Source organism: Mangifera indica, chromosome 8, assembly GCF_011075055.1.
Source record: "Mangifera indica cultivar Alphonso chromosome 8, CATAS_Mindica_2.1, whole genome shotgun sequence".
Taxonomy (NCBI): domain Eukaryota; kingdom Viridiplantae; phylum Streptophyta; class Magnoliopsida; order Sapindales; family Anacardiaceae; genus Mangifera; species Mangifera indica.
The window spans coordinates 18056925-18073889 of NC_058144.1; the positions used below are offsets into that span (position 1 = coordinate 18056925).

Below are 16965 nucleotides of genomic sequence, written 5' to 3' on the forward strand. Positions count from 1 at the left end.
TTTGCATTTCAGTGTAATTTCCCAAACTACCGGACCCAAGCCTAAATGTGCACAGGAAAAGGCTAGTATGTTCACCATGTAATGGTATTTACTACTCATAACACTAAGTTTTAAACACCAAGGATTGAGATTGCATAAGCAAAATACCAGCTGTTGTGCAGCAGTATTCAATTGACCAGGTCTCTTGATCCAGATCCTGTGGAATAAATATCTAAGGCACAGTCTGAATATAAAATATTACAGTTGCTAAGTTAATATGATAAAGCTACACAAACATATTCATTTTAATCAAATTAGAAGCACAACTTCAATTTGAGAATTATTTACAACTTGCAATTCCAGCATTCATAACCAAAATTCCAGAAGTTTGATGGCATTATTTTAGCTAGGCATAGATGAGAAATGGCCATTCACGATGAACACGGGCAAGTTACTCAAAATTATAGATGGATATGGATTCCATCCACATAGATAGATAATTTTAAATGATATATAAAATAGTAGCCACATATAACTTGTTCCCTCACTAGCTAGCTAGCTACTTACTTACAATGGTTTCTGTAAACATCTAAGATCAATTTAGTCTGATATTGAACCACTTCAGCCTTGTAAATATTAAGCTCCATCTCCATGATTTTGATTTCCCTTAATTTGCTCTCAATCTCGGCCTTCTTACTTGCTGCAATAACTTCATACAATTCCTTCAAAACAGATTCATCTATGCCTGAGTTGTCAATGTTAAACTGTTTTATCTCCTTTATGCAAACCAAATTTTTCTTCAAGTCCATCTCGATAACAATATAAATAAACAAATCACCATACAAGAAAGAAAACTTTACAAGTAGTAAATGCCAGATTGCTTACCTTTGCTCCACAACTACAATCAATGGGTATTTCAGAATTATCAACAATCGGCCAACATATATATATATAAATTATTAAGAAGATGGCAAAGCTTGAGGTTGCATTGCATTGGGAACGTAATTAAGCTCTTTCCAATTAATAATAATTATCCTTATTACTGCTTAAAGAAGACAGAAAGTTGAGCCTAGAGAAATCAAAAGTTGCATAATGCTTTAAAAATACTTTCTTGTTACGTGTTCCAATGTATGCCATTTCAAAATCTCATTCAAGTCATTTAATTAGTCTTTCAACATTCATTTTTTTTTTTACGCAAACAAATTAAACATTACAGTAATTTTCTTCAAGTTGATAAAGTAAGTAAATCAACAGATTTCGCTAACAAAACAAATAAAACCTTCCCCTTCCTTGAGAGTAATATTCCAATAAATATTTTCTTCATTCCCTTATTTGGTTCAGGTTGATGATGGAGCTAGTGTTTTCTTCATTCGCTTATTTGCTTCCTCTAACATCAATTTTGTCTGATATTCTACCAATGCAGCCCTCTTTTTGAGAATTTCAAATTCCAAGGCTTGAACTTGTTTCCATTGTTGCATCAACTCAATCCTTTTACTTTCTTCAATATATTTCATGGCTTCCTTAACAATATTCTCTCCTAATCCAATATATTTTTTATTGATAAGTAATATCTCCTCTACATTATTCTCACCACCCCATATATTCTCACAATACTCTAATATTTTATTTGCATGACGACAACTCTTACCTTTAATCAAATTGCTTTCGTATTCTTCCTTCATCAACCTTAATTTTGTTGTCACTTCATCTTTACTAAATTCACCTATTAATTGTTGTGTTTCCTGCAAAAAAACAAAAAAATCTCTCTCTTGGGTGGCAGGGTCAACTTCTCTCTCATGCCAAAATTTGATTGCAATTTTTAAAATTGCAATTTCTTCATCTTCATTCCAAATTCTCTCAGATGATTCTTCCTCGAAGGGCTTCTGTGACTTTGCCTTATCACATTCGTCTTCACTATTATAACTGTCTTCTACCACCATATTCTCCAAAGCTTTTTCATCATCTTCCGGTGAAAAAATTTGCTTTTGCATGCCATTTGTTGTTGTCATTCTTGATAGTTGATAACTAACTAGTAAGTAAGAATTGAAGTGTGTGATTGATATATTTATATATAGAGAAGGCTACACATACATATATAGAGATAATTTTTATTTCTCGAAAAAAAAAGAATAAACTGTTTCACTTCTCCAAATTAATTAGGGAAGTGAAACAGTTTCATTCATTCATTCATTTAAGTTATAGACATAGAAGATCAACTCATTATAATTAAAGTATTCATTGGAAGTTGAATTCGAAAAACAAATAAAAATTAATTATAAATATATAGACAAGGAAGGAGGCTACACGTATCTAGAGATAATTTGTATTTCTTCAAAAGAAAAGAATGAAGTGTTTCCACTTCTCTAAATTAATTAATTAGGGAAGTGAAACAGTTTCATTCATTTAATTGAATTTATAGACTCATTATAATTAAAGTATTCGTTGGAATGGATGTTGAATTCCAAAAACAAATAAAAATTAATTATAAACTCTGGATCTGGAACATAAACATCAACACTAAAAATATGTATACATACATGTTTCTCATCTTCTTATAATATTGATATTATTATTATTATTATTGCGAACCCTAATTAAAGGGCTCTCTTTTTAGGATTCATTTGACCTAAATTCTTATCAAAGAGTCTGATGGCAAATTGATTCTTACCTTATCATCCATAAATTTTAAGGAGATTATTCTTGTTGGGATTTTTGTCTGTATTATAGGGATTATTATGTTTTATTTATAAAGAAAAAAGATTAATTTTGTTGGAAAGCTATTGTTAATTGATTATTGAAATTGTTATTTTAGGATAAAGCAAATGTAATCATCATCTAAAAATTCAACATTGGCTTATGGTATCAATGTTTTCTTGTAAACCGAAAGAGTGAGCATACTTGTAATTAGGAATGTTGGAGGTATTCTCTCTTCTCATACAAACTAAACTTAATTCCAAGGCATGCCATGTGGGTAATTAGAATTCATACACGCCTTAAACCTTCACCATTGCATGTAAAAAATACAAGAATTGTTGGTAAATAAAAATCCAAATGTCATATCAAAAAATCTACCATACCTTCTTCCTCTGCTTGTTCCTCCTTTCCCTAACCTAAACTCATTCATTGAGTTTCTCCAATTCTTGCACAGCATTACTTAAACCATAAATACACATTTTCATCACCTATTTTAATATTTAATAAAAACAAATTAAAAATTAGGATATTATACTTAATTCAAGTGCATAAAACCACAAATCTCTATCAACAACATACCTCTAGTTTCTCCTGCTTAGCCTTATGCTTATGAGGAAGGGCGCGAAACTCTTTAGATAGCCGCATGCATTCTTTCATACTTTCAGGAGATACAAAGTCTAGTGCAACTTTTATGCATGACTGCAAACAAAACCCTAAACCCTATCAAACCAACAAAACTTACCAAAATAAAATTGTAACATCAAGGATTTACACACACACCTTCAGATTTCTCACTTGATGGGGACATCCAGCCTGTATAAGGACTGCCTCTCCAACTTTCTGAACAAAACTCCAAGGCTCTATGCCTGCATTAAAAAAAAAAAAAAAACAAAGCTACTTACTCTGCCATAATTCTAAGTATCTAACATAACTTAAACAAACCATATTCCTCTTTCAGCTTTCTCTTATGATGCTTCGTCAAGTAGAATGTTTGATCATGAATCGGGTGCACAACCTATAACAAATAGGCAAGTCAAGTATCAGTATCCTAGGTTCAATATCCTAATTATCATGTTATCTGTACCATCCACAATACAAAATCTGAAACTTTAATTATTTACCACATTCGTCTCACATTTATGCCCATAATAAATAATTCTTCATCTCTTTATAATCTCTGAAAGCCCATAATTTAAATATGTAGAGTAGCTGCAAAAAGAATTACAAAAATTTATACCTGTTCTACTGGAGAACAATAAACATCCCTGAACTCCTTGTGATGAAGCTTAAGATATTCCTCAAGTTTTGGCACATCCTCCCGCCGGAAAATATCCCGAAGAGCACCACCATCTGAAGCCTCCATTGTTAAAAGATCAAAAAACTCAGACCTAAACCTTTCTGAGGGACATTCCTTTTGTTGTCTTTCATGCTCAAGTTCCAACAACTCTCTTTGGTTTTGAGCATCATGCAATTTCTTCAAATTTTCTATTTTAGCAAGCTGTTCAGAACTCAGAATAACATCCGCAGTATGCATCAAAATATTCACCTGAGTTATGCAAAACCAACCAAATAGTTAATTAGAAATCAAATAAAGAGCATGACAAATCACAATTTAATCAATCAAAGGTTCCCAACTTCTAAGGCCCAAGCGTAACTTTTTCCTTGACAAACCTATACTGCATAGTAACAAACTCACCAACCACATTTAAAAAACTAAAATATATGGACTGACGTCCTATCCAGAACATACATTACAAAAGAGATAAAATTTAAGAAGAAATTGATAATAAGAAAGCCATCTTTAACCAATAACTAGCTTTAGATATCACTCAGTGAATTACCTTAATGATACCCTTATTTACTTCAATCACTATATGTTAATTTTAATCAAGTGGTTTCACATTCATATCTCACTTCAGTGAGCATCATCAATCTAAGTTACATGTTTGCTCTTAACCATTGTGTCATCATCAAGAATCATTTTTTATAATTAAAATGCAGCAAATTATGATTTTAAAGAAGATAAAATCATTTTTTCAAAAACTACCTTGGAAACACGAGCTGAATAGCTGAAGATTAACTTCTTTTGATGTTTAAAACTTTCACTTGTAAAACTTATTCACTCACACATATAGAAAGCATTGTCAACAATTTTGGTCCATCGATCGATAGAATTTATCATAAAAATAAAAAAACAAATACCTAGTGAATATTAAAATGGACAACATAATCATTGGCTTTCTCATTCAATTCTTAGCTTAATTCACCTCCAAGATAAAAATGTAAGATTAAATTTTTGCTTGATGTAACTGTTCTATATTCAAGTGGCTAAGCTTAAGTAAAAAAATAAATTCAATAATATATATTGCCTTTTTCAGACAACATCACATTTCTAAGCTAAAAGATAAATCAGAGTTTTTCAAATAAATGGAAAATCATCAGTTTCAGTAAACACTACATACCGCATCTGTCATGTCATAATGCAGCTTGGTCACAGAGTCTCCACGTCCAAGCTCTTCACCAAATCCATATGCTATAAAAGCTTTTGGCCCTAAATCTGGTTTCAACATATCTGGAGGCAGCTTTGTTGCAATATTGAGAATGCCATAGTAAGGATGTGTATATTCAGCATATGGCAAGGCACTTAAAAATTCTGCACCATGGCGTGGTAAACACTCCTCAAAATGCTTAGATGGGGGCCAATCTTTGAGCTTGAGGATTTGTGGCCAACCATTTGAGTGCTCACGGCCCTCCAGATACCCTTTGAAAAATTGGTGAATATTTATTTCAACCTGCAGAGGCATTGATCATCAATGTCATCTATTAAACAAATGACAAATACCACATAAATGTGAAAAAAAAAAATGTTTCTCATTATTCCTTTTTTTCTTCTTTTCTACGTTTAGATATGAATAGTACACATAGAGATACTGACTTTTAATGATGATGTTACATAAAGCAATATAAACAAGGAAGCACAAGACTATGGATGATAAAAGGAAAATAATTATTTCACAATAAAGGTGAGAGAATTGAGGAAAGACAACATAATCCAACCAAAAAAGGATTCCATCATAATAATCCCAGGAAAGTTTCCTGATAGCACTCAAATGCTATTAGCAAAGTCATAATCAGGTCTCATATTTAACCATTTGATTATATAAAAAACCATTGAAGTCACATGTAATTATTTCATACTTAACTATTTTTAATTTTCACATGCAAATGTAATTAGTTGTTAATGCCTGCAATAGAGTACTTTGAAAAATACTTTATCTGAAGCCAGTGAGTACAATATTATCATCTTTCAGACAGTCAATCAATTTGTATTTCTGTATGGAGTAGCATTATGTCAACCATCAATTCTTTTCATTGCACAATACTAGTCAACCGAATTTACACTTGGGTAAAACAATATTGAGGCAGCAAATAACAAATTTAGATATCATTAATATATTTATCATGAGAATGACAATAGTTAAAATTAAAATGATCTAAAGGAAAATACCTCACACAAATCAAGACAATCAATGGTTCTAAACACCAAATTTGAGGAGCCTTTAGCATGCGATGCGGCACAAAAAGCACGTGACATTACCATTGGCTCCCAACTCAAGCCAGAGGTCATTTCTAAAGAATTTGTAACAATAATCGGCTCTCCTTTAACCCAATGGTACTTAAAACACTCTAAACCTTGTTGATTGATATCATCAACTGAAGGGCAGTATAGAAAATTAGCAACCGAACCTTCCCGACAAGCTGCTTTCCTTAATTTCTTGTTACATGAATCAATCTCGCCAGCTGCATTGGAGCCTGAACTGGTATTCTTCGAACCCTGAGTTTCGTCCATCATTTTATGGATTTTCATCAATTTTTTAACTTTCTTCCTTAACTTCGACAGCAATCTATTTGAAAATAGGCATTTTAACTCCAGTCGCTCATATCCACAACCACCTAACTTTTCCACCGGACAAGGGATGTCACCATTTTCATTTACTTTCCATTCAGCCATTAGTCTCATACGTTTCCTCGAGATTAACTTAGTCTGGTTCCTTGATGAACTTTTCTTAACCGAGGGGAGCAAGAGAGGTTCGCCTCCATGTAGATAACCTTTCCCCCAATCGACATGTTTCATGGTCAGTTTATGTCCGCCTTGCAAACAACCATTGCGAATTTCTTGGCAACAGGAAATACATAATTCAAATGAGCATTTTGGGCAGCTCCTGTGGTAGTCAGCTATGGAGGTTTTACAATTGTTGCTGCAAACAAAAAGAAAAATAGAATAAAAATAAACAAGAAAATTGCACAATCGATCATTAAAAAGTTCTTTTAAAATAAGGAAATTGGAGTTACCAATACACACGCTCATTAATCTCAAACACAGATTGTTGTATTTCTATCTCCGACAGTTTTAATTCTGCCAACAGAGGCATATGAAATATAGTAGCTTAAATATAAGTTTAAAATGAAGTGCATACTTTAATCACATTGTTATGAATGGCTACCTCTATTTTTGGCCTCTATCTCTTTTTCTCTCATTTGCTCATGGTAAAACTTTTTGAAGAATGGATATAAAAGATCCACCATATACATAAAATGTTGAGACCTTTCTTCTTTACTTGTTGGCATATTTACATTCCTGGCATCCTACAATGATATCACAAGGATAACTAATTAAAACTCAGAACACTATCATATCAGTTATGAAATGCTTTGGCAAAAACTAATCTTAACTATTTTATTCCCACGCAAACATGCAATGCAATTGCAGTTTCCTCGACAAAATGGGCATGCCTCTTCTATAGCATCCTCCGACATAGTTGGGTACCTATATTCAGTAGAACAAAGCATTAATAGCAATAATAACATTCATCCATAGGAAGTCAAAAGAGCAAGTAATTCAACGATAAGGCCTAAAAATTTCAAGAAAAACTTCAAACAAAAGAAATTGAAATGACTTTTTAAATAAAAAATTAGTAAAAAGAAATTGTTCCAGTCCAAATAATTTTGACACTATTATTTCCACAAAGAAGGCCCAAATTTTATAACTACTAATTGAAATTCAGAATATTGCTTTTTGTATGTTTGTTAGTCCAATAGTAAAGAGGTTAAAAAATTCTGATTAATATCACACCATAAGCATATAAATAGATAAAGAAAATTAACCACAAAACTCTTAAACTTCTAAATTCTCATTTCTAGCCATTTATAACTAACATGATGAAACCAAGCCTATATTTAAATTTGCATTACTAGAGAAACTTCTCTAGGATTTCTATTTGTCAATTACTTTACTATATCAAAATTATTCTAAAGAAATAATAAAAAGTAATTAAAAAAATAAACAACAGTATTTTTAGTATATATACAAATAAATATATAGTTGATAAAATTTATTAAGAAACTATTATAAAAACCTAGCCCATGCTATGACAACTACTCAAAAAAATTATATTCACTATTATTATTAAAAAATTAGAATTCACTAATCTTTTATAATTTATTGAATCTCAACTATTTTGAGTTTTAATCTTCTTCTGTCTATATTTGTATAAATGATCAAAATTTAAATTACATTTGATTGTTATTATTTCTTTTATAACAAGGCTATTACAGGGAATTTGAATAAAATTACTAAACTTGCCAAAAATATTACATATGCTAACTATTTGATTTCTTACAAATTTATTCATAAAAAAATTGAAATCAAATGGAAACCCAGAGACTTTTATCTAAAATATTTATGTTTTAATACTGTTCTATATGTTAACAAAGCAAATTTATAAAAGGAGACAAAATAAAAAAGATATGTGTTGTTACCTTAGGCATTTTTTGTTAACTAAAACAATCAATTCGACATTCAAACGAACTGCTTCCATAGTGTAAAGATGCACGCATACCATTTCGAGATGCAAGTGACGCAATAACGTTTGCGTTGGCATCTTAGGCAATTCACCACCCTCTTATGACTTCGGTGGCATTGGTGGCAATAATTAGATTTCACTGGTGCTTGACTATGCTGCCCGTCTGTCCTTGGCAGCTTGCTGCTTATCCTCCGTCGCTTGCTATTTGTCCTCCTTGCAAACATCTCAATTTCAGCATCATTGTTGTCTTTGCCTTCAAACTTTTGCTCTACATTCAGTTGCATTTCAACTTCAATATCGCTGGTATCCTATAATCAATCACAAGGATAAGTTAGTGATACAAGGTAGCAATGATTAATTGAACTTAAAACAAATCGAAATTAACTGTTTTTCCATTGTAGTTCTCTTCATCATCAGATTTCTCTTTGCATTGAAACTTTCCTTCCCCTCTACTTACTTGCATTTCAACTTCAACATTGCCAGTACCCTACAATGAATCACAAGAAAGATAATTAAATAAAAGTAAAATGATAAGAGGCAAAGTATCAGCACAGAAATTGATTTAACAATACAATTATAATTAACTATTTGATTCTGGCATGAACATGCTTTGCAGTTGCAATTTCCACTGCAAAATGGGCAACATTCTGCAATAGCTTCCTCTGTCACTGATGAGTACCTGTATGCATTACCAAAAATATGATTCAATCAAACAAGAAATTAACAATATTTTAGCTCTTGCTATTGTCATGACATTTTTTGAAGATTTTTTGTTGGGTTAAAAAATTTCAAATAAAAATTTAGCATGAAATAAGATCCTTGTACTAGTCATAATCTTAATTTCTCTGCCGAGAGATACTTAGACCAAGAACATTGTAAATATTTGTACAAAGACTACTACTTTTTAATATAAAGAAGAATTAAACCAATATACAGTGGGTGCTAAAAAAAGAATGAAATGGTACCGTGTCTGGATGCATGAAAGGCAATAGTATTTGCGTCTGCATTTGCGGCATTCCACAACTCTTTCGTCAATCCGGTTACATTGATGGCATCTTTTAAACTTTCGATTTCCATTCCTCCTTTCTGATGATTGAACATGGCCATGTGATGTTCCTTGCTTAACGTCGCATCGTTTAAGAAAGTGAAACTCACAAAGGGACTTGTTGTGTATTCTCCATCCACTGCAACGCCATGTTTTGCCGCCACGTCTACGGCAACGGAGATCATCCGGTGGGATGGGAAGCATTCCAGCCATTAAAACAGAGAGAATGAAAAGACAAGTTAAGCTCAGTGGCTTTGGTAAGGTAAATTTTGATATGAGAAAGACAAGGCAAATCCTACTCAAGTGGTTTTGGTGGCATTGGGTTGTGGGTCATACTGTATATCCAGAATCAATAAATATTGTGGGATAAGCACATGAAAGTTTTTATTTTTTTTGAAAAAATGATATTAATTTGAGTCATTTCCTGTTGTGTAAGAATGCATGCAGAAGTGTAGAATTAAATTATAACGCAACACCTTCTTATATAATGATATATTATCTGTATAAATAAATTATATATCAAAAATATGTATATATATATTATTATTTTTTGATAAAACTTTAATTATAATTTTAGATCATATATGAGAATTTCTCACCTAAAGTTTAATGAAATAATAATTTCTATTTGTTAAATTTTTTTTGACAATTTGTTAATATTTTTGTATAAAATTACTTAAAAGACATAAAAACTTTCAAGCTAAATAACTCTTTGTTTCGAAATTTTTATTAAATTGTTTTATGCTCTAATTTACATAAATTTTAATTAAAAATAATAAAAAAATATTGATACAAATTTAGATAAAAGTATTAATGATGGTACATTATAATTTTGAAAATCTTAAAAGTGTTAATGAAATTTTAAAGGTTCTTTTGAATTTTGAAAAAAAGTTTGGGGTGTTTTCAAAATTTTTAAAATTCCAATATGTCATTCAATAGTTTCAAAATTGATTGTTGCACTTAAAAATATATAATAAGAGATGTAAATATTATATTACAAATTATTAAGATTATATTAATTATATTTTTAAAATATATAGGGTGAATATAGTAGTTTCCTAAATAAGATTAAAAAACTATGCATTTATTCTTAATGAGTTTTTAAAAAAAATAATATTGACACTTCATAATATACATCCATTATAATATTTGGAGAAAATGACATAAATATTTTTTAATTGTTAAAATTAATAATTGATTTTGACATATAGGTGGGAAATAGACTTTTTCAAATAAAACGGGTGGGAATCCATCATTTGATCAAACCTTGACTAGAAAATAGTCATTTGACATATAATTGAAAAGAGAGAACGACTATTTTTCATCTGAACTATATAAAAATGATATAAATCACCTTTAAAGTCAAATTCCCACCTTTTGTTAGGTATCATCTGTGAAACTCTTTAATTTTTATAATAGACATACTAAAAAAAAAATACATTTTATTATATTTAGTATTTATTAAAATTAAATAGCATTTTCCCCTTACTTTATTACAAACAATTTTTGGGAGACATTCATCATCGATGACCCTTTAATCGCACCAAGCCAATGCGTTTAGTTGGAATCACATCATATTAGATTGATTTTGACAAAAAGTGCATAAGAATGACATTATTTTCGATGTAATTCTTATTAAAATCACATCAGAATAATATGGTTCCAACTAGATGGTGCGATTTTGATTAATTGCGCATAATTCAATTGTGATTTTGATTTATTTTTTAATCATAAATTTAATTGTAATTGATGCAGTTATTAGTTTGAGATTAATCGAAGTTAGGGTTAGGTTTTTTATTTTTTTAAATTGAATAAGAGTGTTTAAGTGATAAATTATAAACTTTATTTATATTTTAGGAGTGTAAATAATATTAATCTAATAATATTTATAAACTAACAAAAATATCATTTTATTGTTAAAAATAATATTTGAGTTTTGAAAAAAAAAACAAAAAACAAAAAACAAAAGGGAAAATATTACTTTTTTACTTCAATCAAGGTGGTAAATTGTCTCCTGGGTACAGTTTCGGTGGGGGAATAAGTGAAAAACAAACATTTCCAAAGCATTTTTGTGACTTTGTGCACTTTTTTATTTCTTTAGGTAATACATTGAGGCTGAACTTTCTATTTCCAAGGACTAATAAGGACAATTAATTGGTAAATTTTTTTCTATTAAAAAATATTTTATAAGTTGTTTAATTATTTTGTTCGTTCATAAATAAAATAAAGTCCACGTTAGTTTAGTTATTGAATTCAAATTATTTTGAAAGAGCATATTTGAGTGAAGTTACACTAGCCAGATATATGAAGCTCACAACATGCATTCAATGGGTGCATTCATACTACAACATAGCTTTTTATCATACAATTTATGCAGACGCAGTCAATTCATTGGGAAATCAGTCAGAGTGGCTTCATCCGGAGGAGGCAACTGTTATCCACCCACCGTATGTGCATCGTCGTCGTACAGGTCGTCCCACAAATAAAAACAGACGTTCTTCTCAAAGAGAGGTTGTTGAACAACTTATCTGTAGCTGATGTCATCAACCTGGACATACAAGACAGAATTGCAGAAACCCTATTCTAGTATCTAGTTTTGTACCATCAAGTTTAGGAAGAAAGAAGAAAGCTGGGAAATAACTGCACTTGTTAATTGTACTTGTTAATTTTAATATAAATGTTGTTTTTTTACTTGTGTTTATAACTCTAATGTTCGTGGATGTTAATTTTAATATAAATGTTGTTTTTTTACTTGTTTTTGTAACTCTAATGTTTGTGATTGTTACTGCGGATATTATCTTTTTATGTCATTTTTTTTTTCATTATATTTGTCGCTTTCGATAACTATATCAAATGCAAAAGCAAATGGATGAATCAATATATGGATAAATATATATACAAATAAATAAATAAACATATATACAAATACAAATAACATATAAAATAATCGTCAATCAATATCCTGAAAATATAACTGCGTGCCTAAACGAATGCGCAGGTGTAACGAGTCCTCCCCCTCAAAGCATAACGAGCGGTGAAGTGCTAAACACTTGATGTATCATAACATTAACACCCCACAGTCACCTGATAGGGGCGTCTGCTGTGGTATATCCACCACCCTATGCAATGCAAATGGATCATCCTGTGGACTCCAATGCGAAACGGCCCAAAATGATGTCACAGCTAGCAAATATGGCATCATCGACGTATATCCCAACATCTTTCGCCAAAATAGCTCCGGGTCAACTGTGAAACTCTGTAAGGAGTCGTAAACCGTAATCTTCCATTCCTTCAAATCCAAAACCCCTGCTACCCAATGAGCATTTTCAAAGTTTATTGGGATAAAAACCTGCACACGTTGATATAATTGTAGTTAAATCTTAATCGATTATTCTTCGAAATGTACTTGAGATTTGATTACTAACCTCATCGATCATACCCCAAGGTTGCAAATGCAACTCAGGTGGGTAATTTGTATCCATCATACGTGTAAAGAGTGGAGGGAATTGATAGCTATCCGGATCTCTCGTCTAGGCCGCATACTCATGAGGGATGTGTCCAACAAAACAACTCAAAACCGTCATCCAATTCTGTCGAACATTCGTAGTATCATCATACTGGCGTCGACGTAATAACCCCAAAAACGAATCAATATGCTAAACAAACAGAAGATATAACGTCATCAGGCCATAAAAGGATTATCTAACCAAAATACGAAATTCATTTGTTAAAGTAAACTCACCTCGTCAGACAACCATCTGGAGGTGTTCATGAGTGTACCCCAAAATGCAATTTTGGTCCTCTCACCTATGTCATACACATGACGTTTCTCGAACAAGTTTGGCTTTACATACCACTTCTTGAATACCTCCTCACGTTCGGTTCTCGATAACTGCACAGACGGTTTCATTCGTTGGCCCCGTGGTTTCAGAGGATTCGTGTATGGACTATGAATCAGGGGTCCCTTCTTAACAATCCTACCACGAACTGTGCGAAAATACTACACCAAAACAAATGATACGTTAGGTCAAATGAATAATAAATTATTCCAACCGAACTTACAAAATTTATTAAAAATCTAAACTTTTTAATACCTTCTGCATTGCTGGAGTCATAGCTGGAGAATCCGCAAGTGAAGCTATATCGAATATATTTTCTTTTGAGACCGGTTGTATTCAAAAACATGAATTAACTAAATGGGATAATAAATTATTTCGATTGTAGTTATTAAATTTCTTAAATATTCAATTACCTACTCTTGGCCTTCGTGTACAGAGATCTGAACAACATCATCAGTGACCTCATCATCCTGGGAGACAATATTGATCACCTGTTTTCCTTTGCTTGGAGTGTTGAGATAGACCAAACGAAGATCCTATTGTAATAGGAAAGAAAGTGTAAACCACTGTTGAACTTAACAAATGCAACAATTAATACATGAAATTTCTGACACTTCACCTCAACCTCCTCCCAACTCGATACTAGAGCATCCGCATGTGGTGATCGATCGACATCGCCAATATCCTATGACAACATTAACATTTAATATTATGAAATCAAAATATTGAACAAAAAAACAACAAAGTTTTCATTATACAATGTACGTACCTCTAATGTCGAAACAGACAGCACAATGGTATCCGCAATTGGTACAACCGTAGAAATGTTAGGCTGCTTACATAATATTGATAATAACAAGTTTTGAGAAAATTAGACCACAGATGTGTAAATAAGATAAAATATTGTATATCCATGTTATACTAACCGGAATAATCACAGAAGTTGTAGACGGAGAAGACCTCATGTGAAGTGATTTATCGTCCCCAACATCTTGTATCAGTAGTAGCAATTAATATTTTGATTAATCGAAGAGTTATATTTAACGGGATTATTAGATGTATAATCAAAGAATCCAGATATAACATTAATTTAAAAAGGACGTTATAATTACCTGAACCATCGTAGAAGGTGCCATCAAGAAGACCTCATGCGATGATATATAATCACCAATATCAAGAAGCAATATCTGATCTTCTCGGGATGGTCTCTCATCAAACAACTAACTCTGTAATAATTTTAACAGATTAAAATTTATTTCAAAAGTAACATTTTTAAAACACTCGAAATAGTTAGCACTCACATCAATAACAGATGGAGATGGGAATGTAAAAGGCCCTGTCGATAGTCTGTCACCATCATCCCGAGAAGACTATAATAGCATGTACAATTATTATAAGGTTATAGATGATTTCGTATATAAATAGATGAAATATCTTGTAAAGTATTAACTTGTTTACCTGTCCGACAGTATTTGTATGGTGATGAGATCGTCCGGCCTTTGTACGAGTCGTTGCATCCACTATACGACTCAATCTATCCTCCACGAGAGTCATCCTACCTTCAATGCGACTAAACCTATCCTCCATCCTAGCATCTAACCCAGTAAGTCGAGCTAAGATAAGATTTCCCCATCGAGCCAATGCAGCATCGAAGTGATGAATGGAGAAATCTGGTACAGTGACAGGAAGATCATCTGATATCTACTCAGTGGTAGGAGACATAGGCACGGGATCCGGTGATATGTGCTCAGTGGTAGGGGGCCTAAGCACGGGATCTGATGATATGTGCTCCTCGATAGGGTCGCTAATCGGGCACGTGGGAGGAGGCTGAACACAAGCATCAAAAGGAGGAGGAGCAATGATCGAAGAACTAACATCATGAGGACTCGATGGTGCATCTCCTGACGTCGAAGAAGATCGACTATCTGACACCCCTGTATATCGGACAATATCCTCATACCACTCTGTATCTCTCTCAACCGGAGATAAATCTAATGAAAAATTAACATCATCCTACAAAATATTTATTTTCAGTATTCATTATTGTTATATTCAGAGTATATGTTAATGCTTAATAAATTAGTACTTACTGTATCTCCAGTGAAGATAGCTGAGATAGAATCCTATCCCGGAATGTCCTTCGTGTGCCATCTCAACATCCAGGCAGCTCCCACATACGACAACTCCTCTACCCATTGAAATAACGAGTCCAGCGTCTCGTAAATCCAAAACTGCAATATCAATATAAATCGATTATTGTATATATTTACAATCATATTAAACTAATTTTATTTTAAACATTCATTTTTTGTTTGAATTAATAAGTACCATAATTACCTGAAATGCTAATGGAAATCCCATGATGTCATACTGCTTAAGCTGGTTTTCCTTTTTCTTTTTCGGACTGGAATCCATAGAAATTCGGGAGATGTTATCGCATATAGAGCGATATGTCATCTGCCACACTCGTACTCCCCACGGGTATGCATTGAACCCATCAAGATGATCAGTTAATTGTAATATCTTTTGGGGAATTGTTTTTCTCAAGTGACTCCCTAACAACCTCATGTGAAGATAAAACAATGGTGCTAACTTCACTACATCAATGTCATCCTCCCCCTACGGTCTCTGCAGGAAAACACGACTCATATCAGCATATGTAACTGATTTACACCCGTGAAAATATGTTTGGAAGATCCGATCTGTGGCCTTCGATGGAATGTAAAGGTCAATATCTACCAGATGACTGAATCGAAGACCTGTCATAATAGCAAACTCATATGCACTGAATCTGACATCCATGTCATTAACCCGAAACCATAACTCCTCTCCAGAAGTCACCTTATTTATCGCTCGAAGGATGAAGGAATGTATTAGGACCCCACTAAATCGACTATCCTTCAAATCTAGGAAGTGTCCGAAACATGTATGTCGAAACATTTGTAATGGTCTCTCTGTTAATAATTTTTTTATCATGGCTCCAATATCTCTATATCCACGTGTAGTAACTTGAGCCTTAAAGTGTTTTTCGAGAGGAAATCGCAGTTCATCTCTGCTTTCGTCTCTTTTTCTCTTTTGTATAGCTCCTTGTATGAAAATTAAATTACAATTATATTAAATTTATATAAATTTTAGGGAATAAATTATTCAATTTTATACATAGAGGCCTTATTCGAAAAAACAGATATCAAATTCGAATTCTACACGTCAAAAAACCTTAAGATGGTTAAATTTCAATTTGATCCCATATGAAAATTATCAAAAAAGCCCTAAAATTTAATAAAATCACATTCTCCCCCCTGATTCCAACCAAAGGAAACACATGTTGGATAACTCTGGAAAACCGCAATTTGCCCCCACCACGCGAATTCACGCGTCAACCGCGCGAATTCGTGAGTCAACCGCACGAATTCGAGGGTTTGACCGTAATTATGCGAGTCCACAAAGTTTTCCAATTTCTACTATACCCTACCACACGATGAAAAAGCGCAGTTTCACCCCCAACCACACGATTACGTGTAGTCCACGAAGTTTGAAAAGTGCA

General features: G+C 32.4%; 2 protein-coding genes across 2 annotated transcripts; both read right to left on the reverse strand.

Annotated features, from left to right (window-relative positions):
* Positions 1-560: 560 nt before the first annotated feature.
* On the reverse strand, positions 561-8823 carry LOC123222771 (lysine-specific demethylase JMJ25-like). The gene is made up of 12 exons (XM_044645722.1): positions 8574-8823; positions 7408-7501; positions 7179-7320; positions 7027-7090; positions 6182-6932; positions 5136-5465; positions 3911-4219; positions 3616-3688; positions 3454-3539; positions 3253-3372; positions 3057-3161; positions 561-701 (listed from the first exon to the last, which is right to left on the reverse strand). The coding sequence occupies exons 1-11, from the start codon at positions 8819-8821 to the stop codon at positions 3096-3098; spliced, it is 2283 nt and encodes a 760-aa protein (XP_044501657.1). The 5' UTR covers positions 8822-8823; the 3' UTR covers positions 561-701; positions 3057-3095.
* On the reverse strand, positions 1317-1919 carry LOC123224036. The gene has a single exon (XM_044647514.1). The coding sequence runs from the start codon at positions 1917-1919 to the stop codon at positions 1317-1319; it is 603 nt and encodes a 200-aa protein (XP_044503449.1).
* Positions 8824-16965: the final 8142 nt, after the last annotated feature.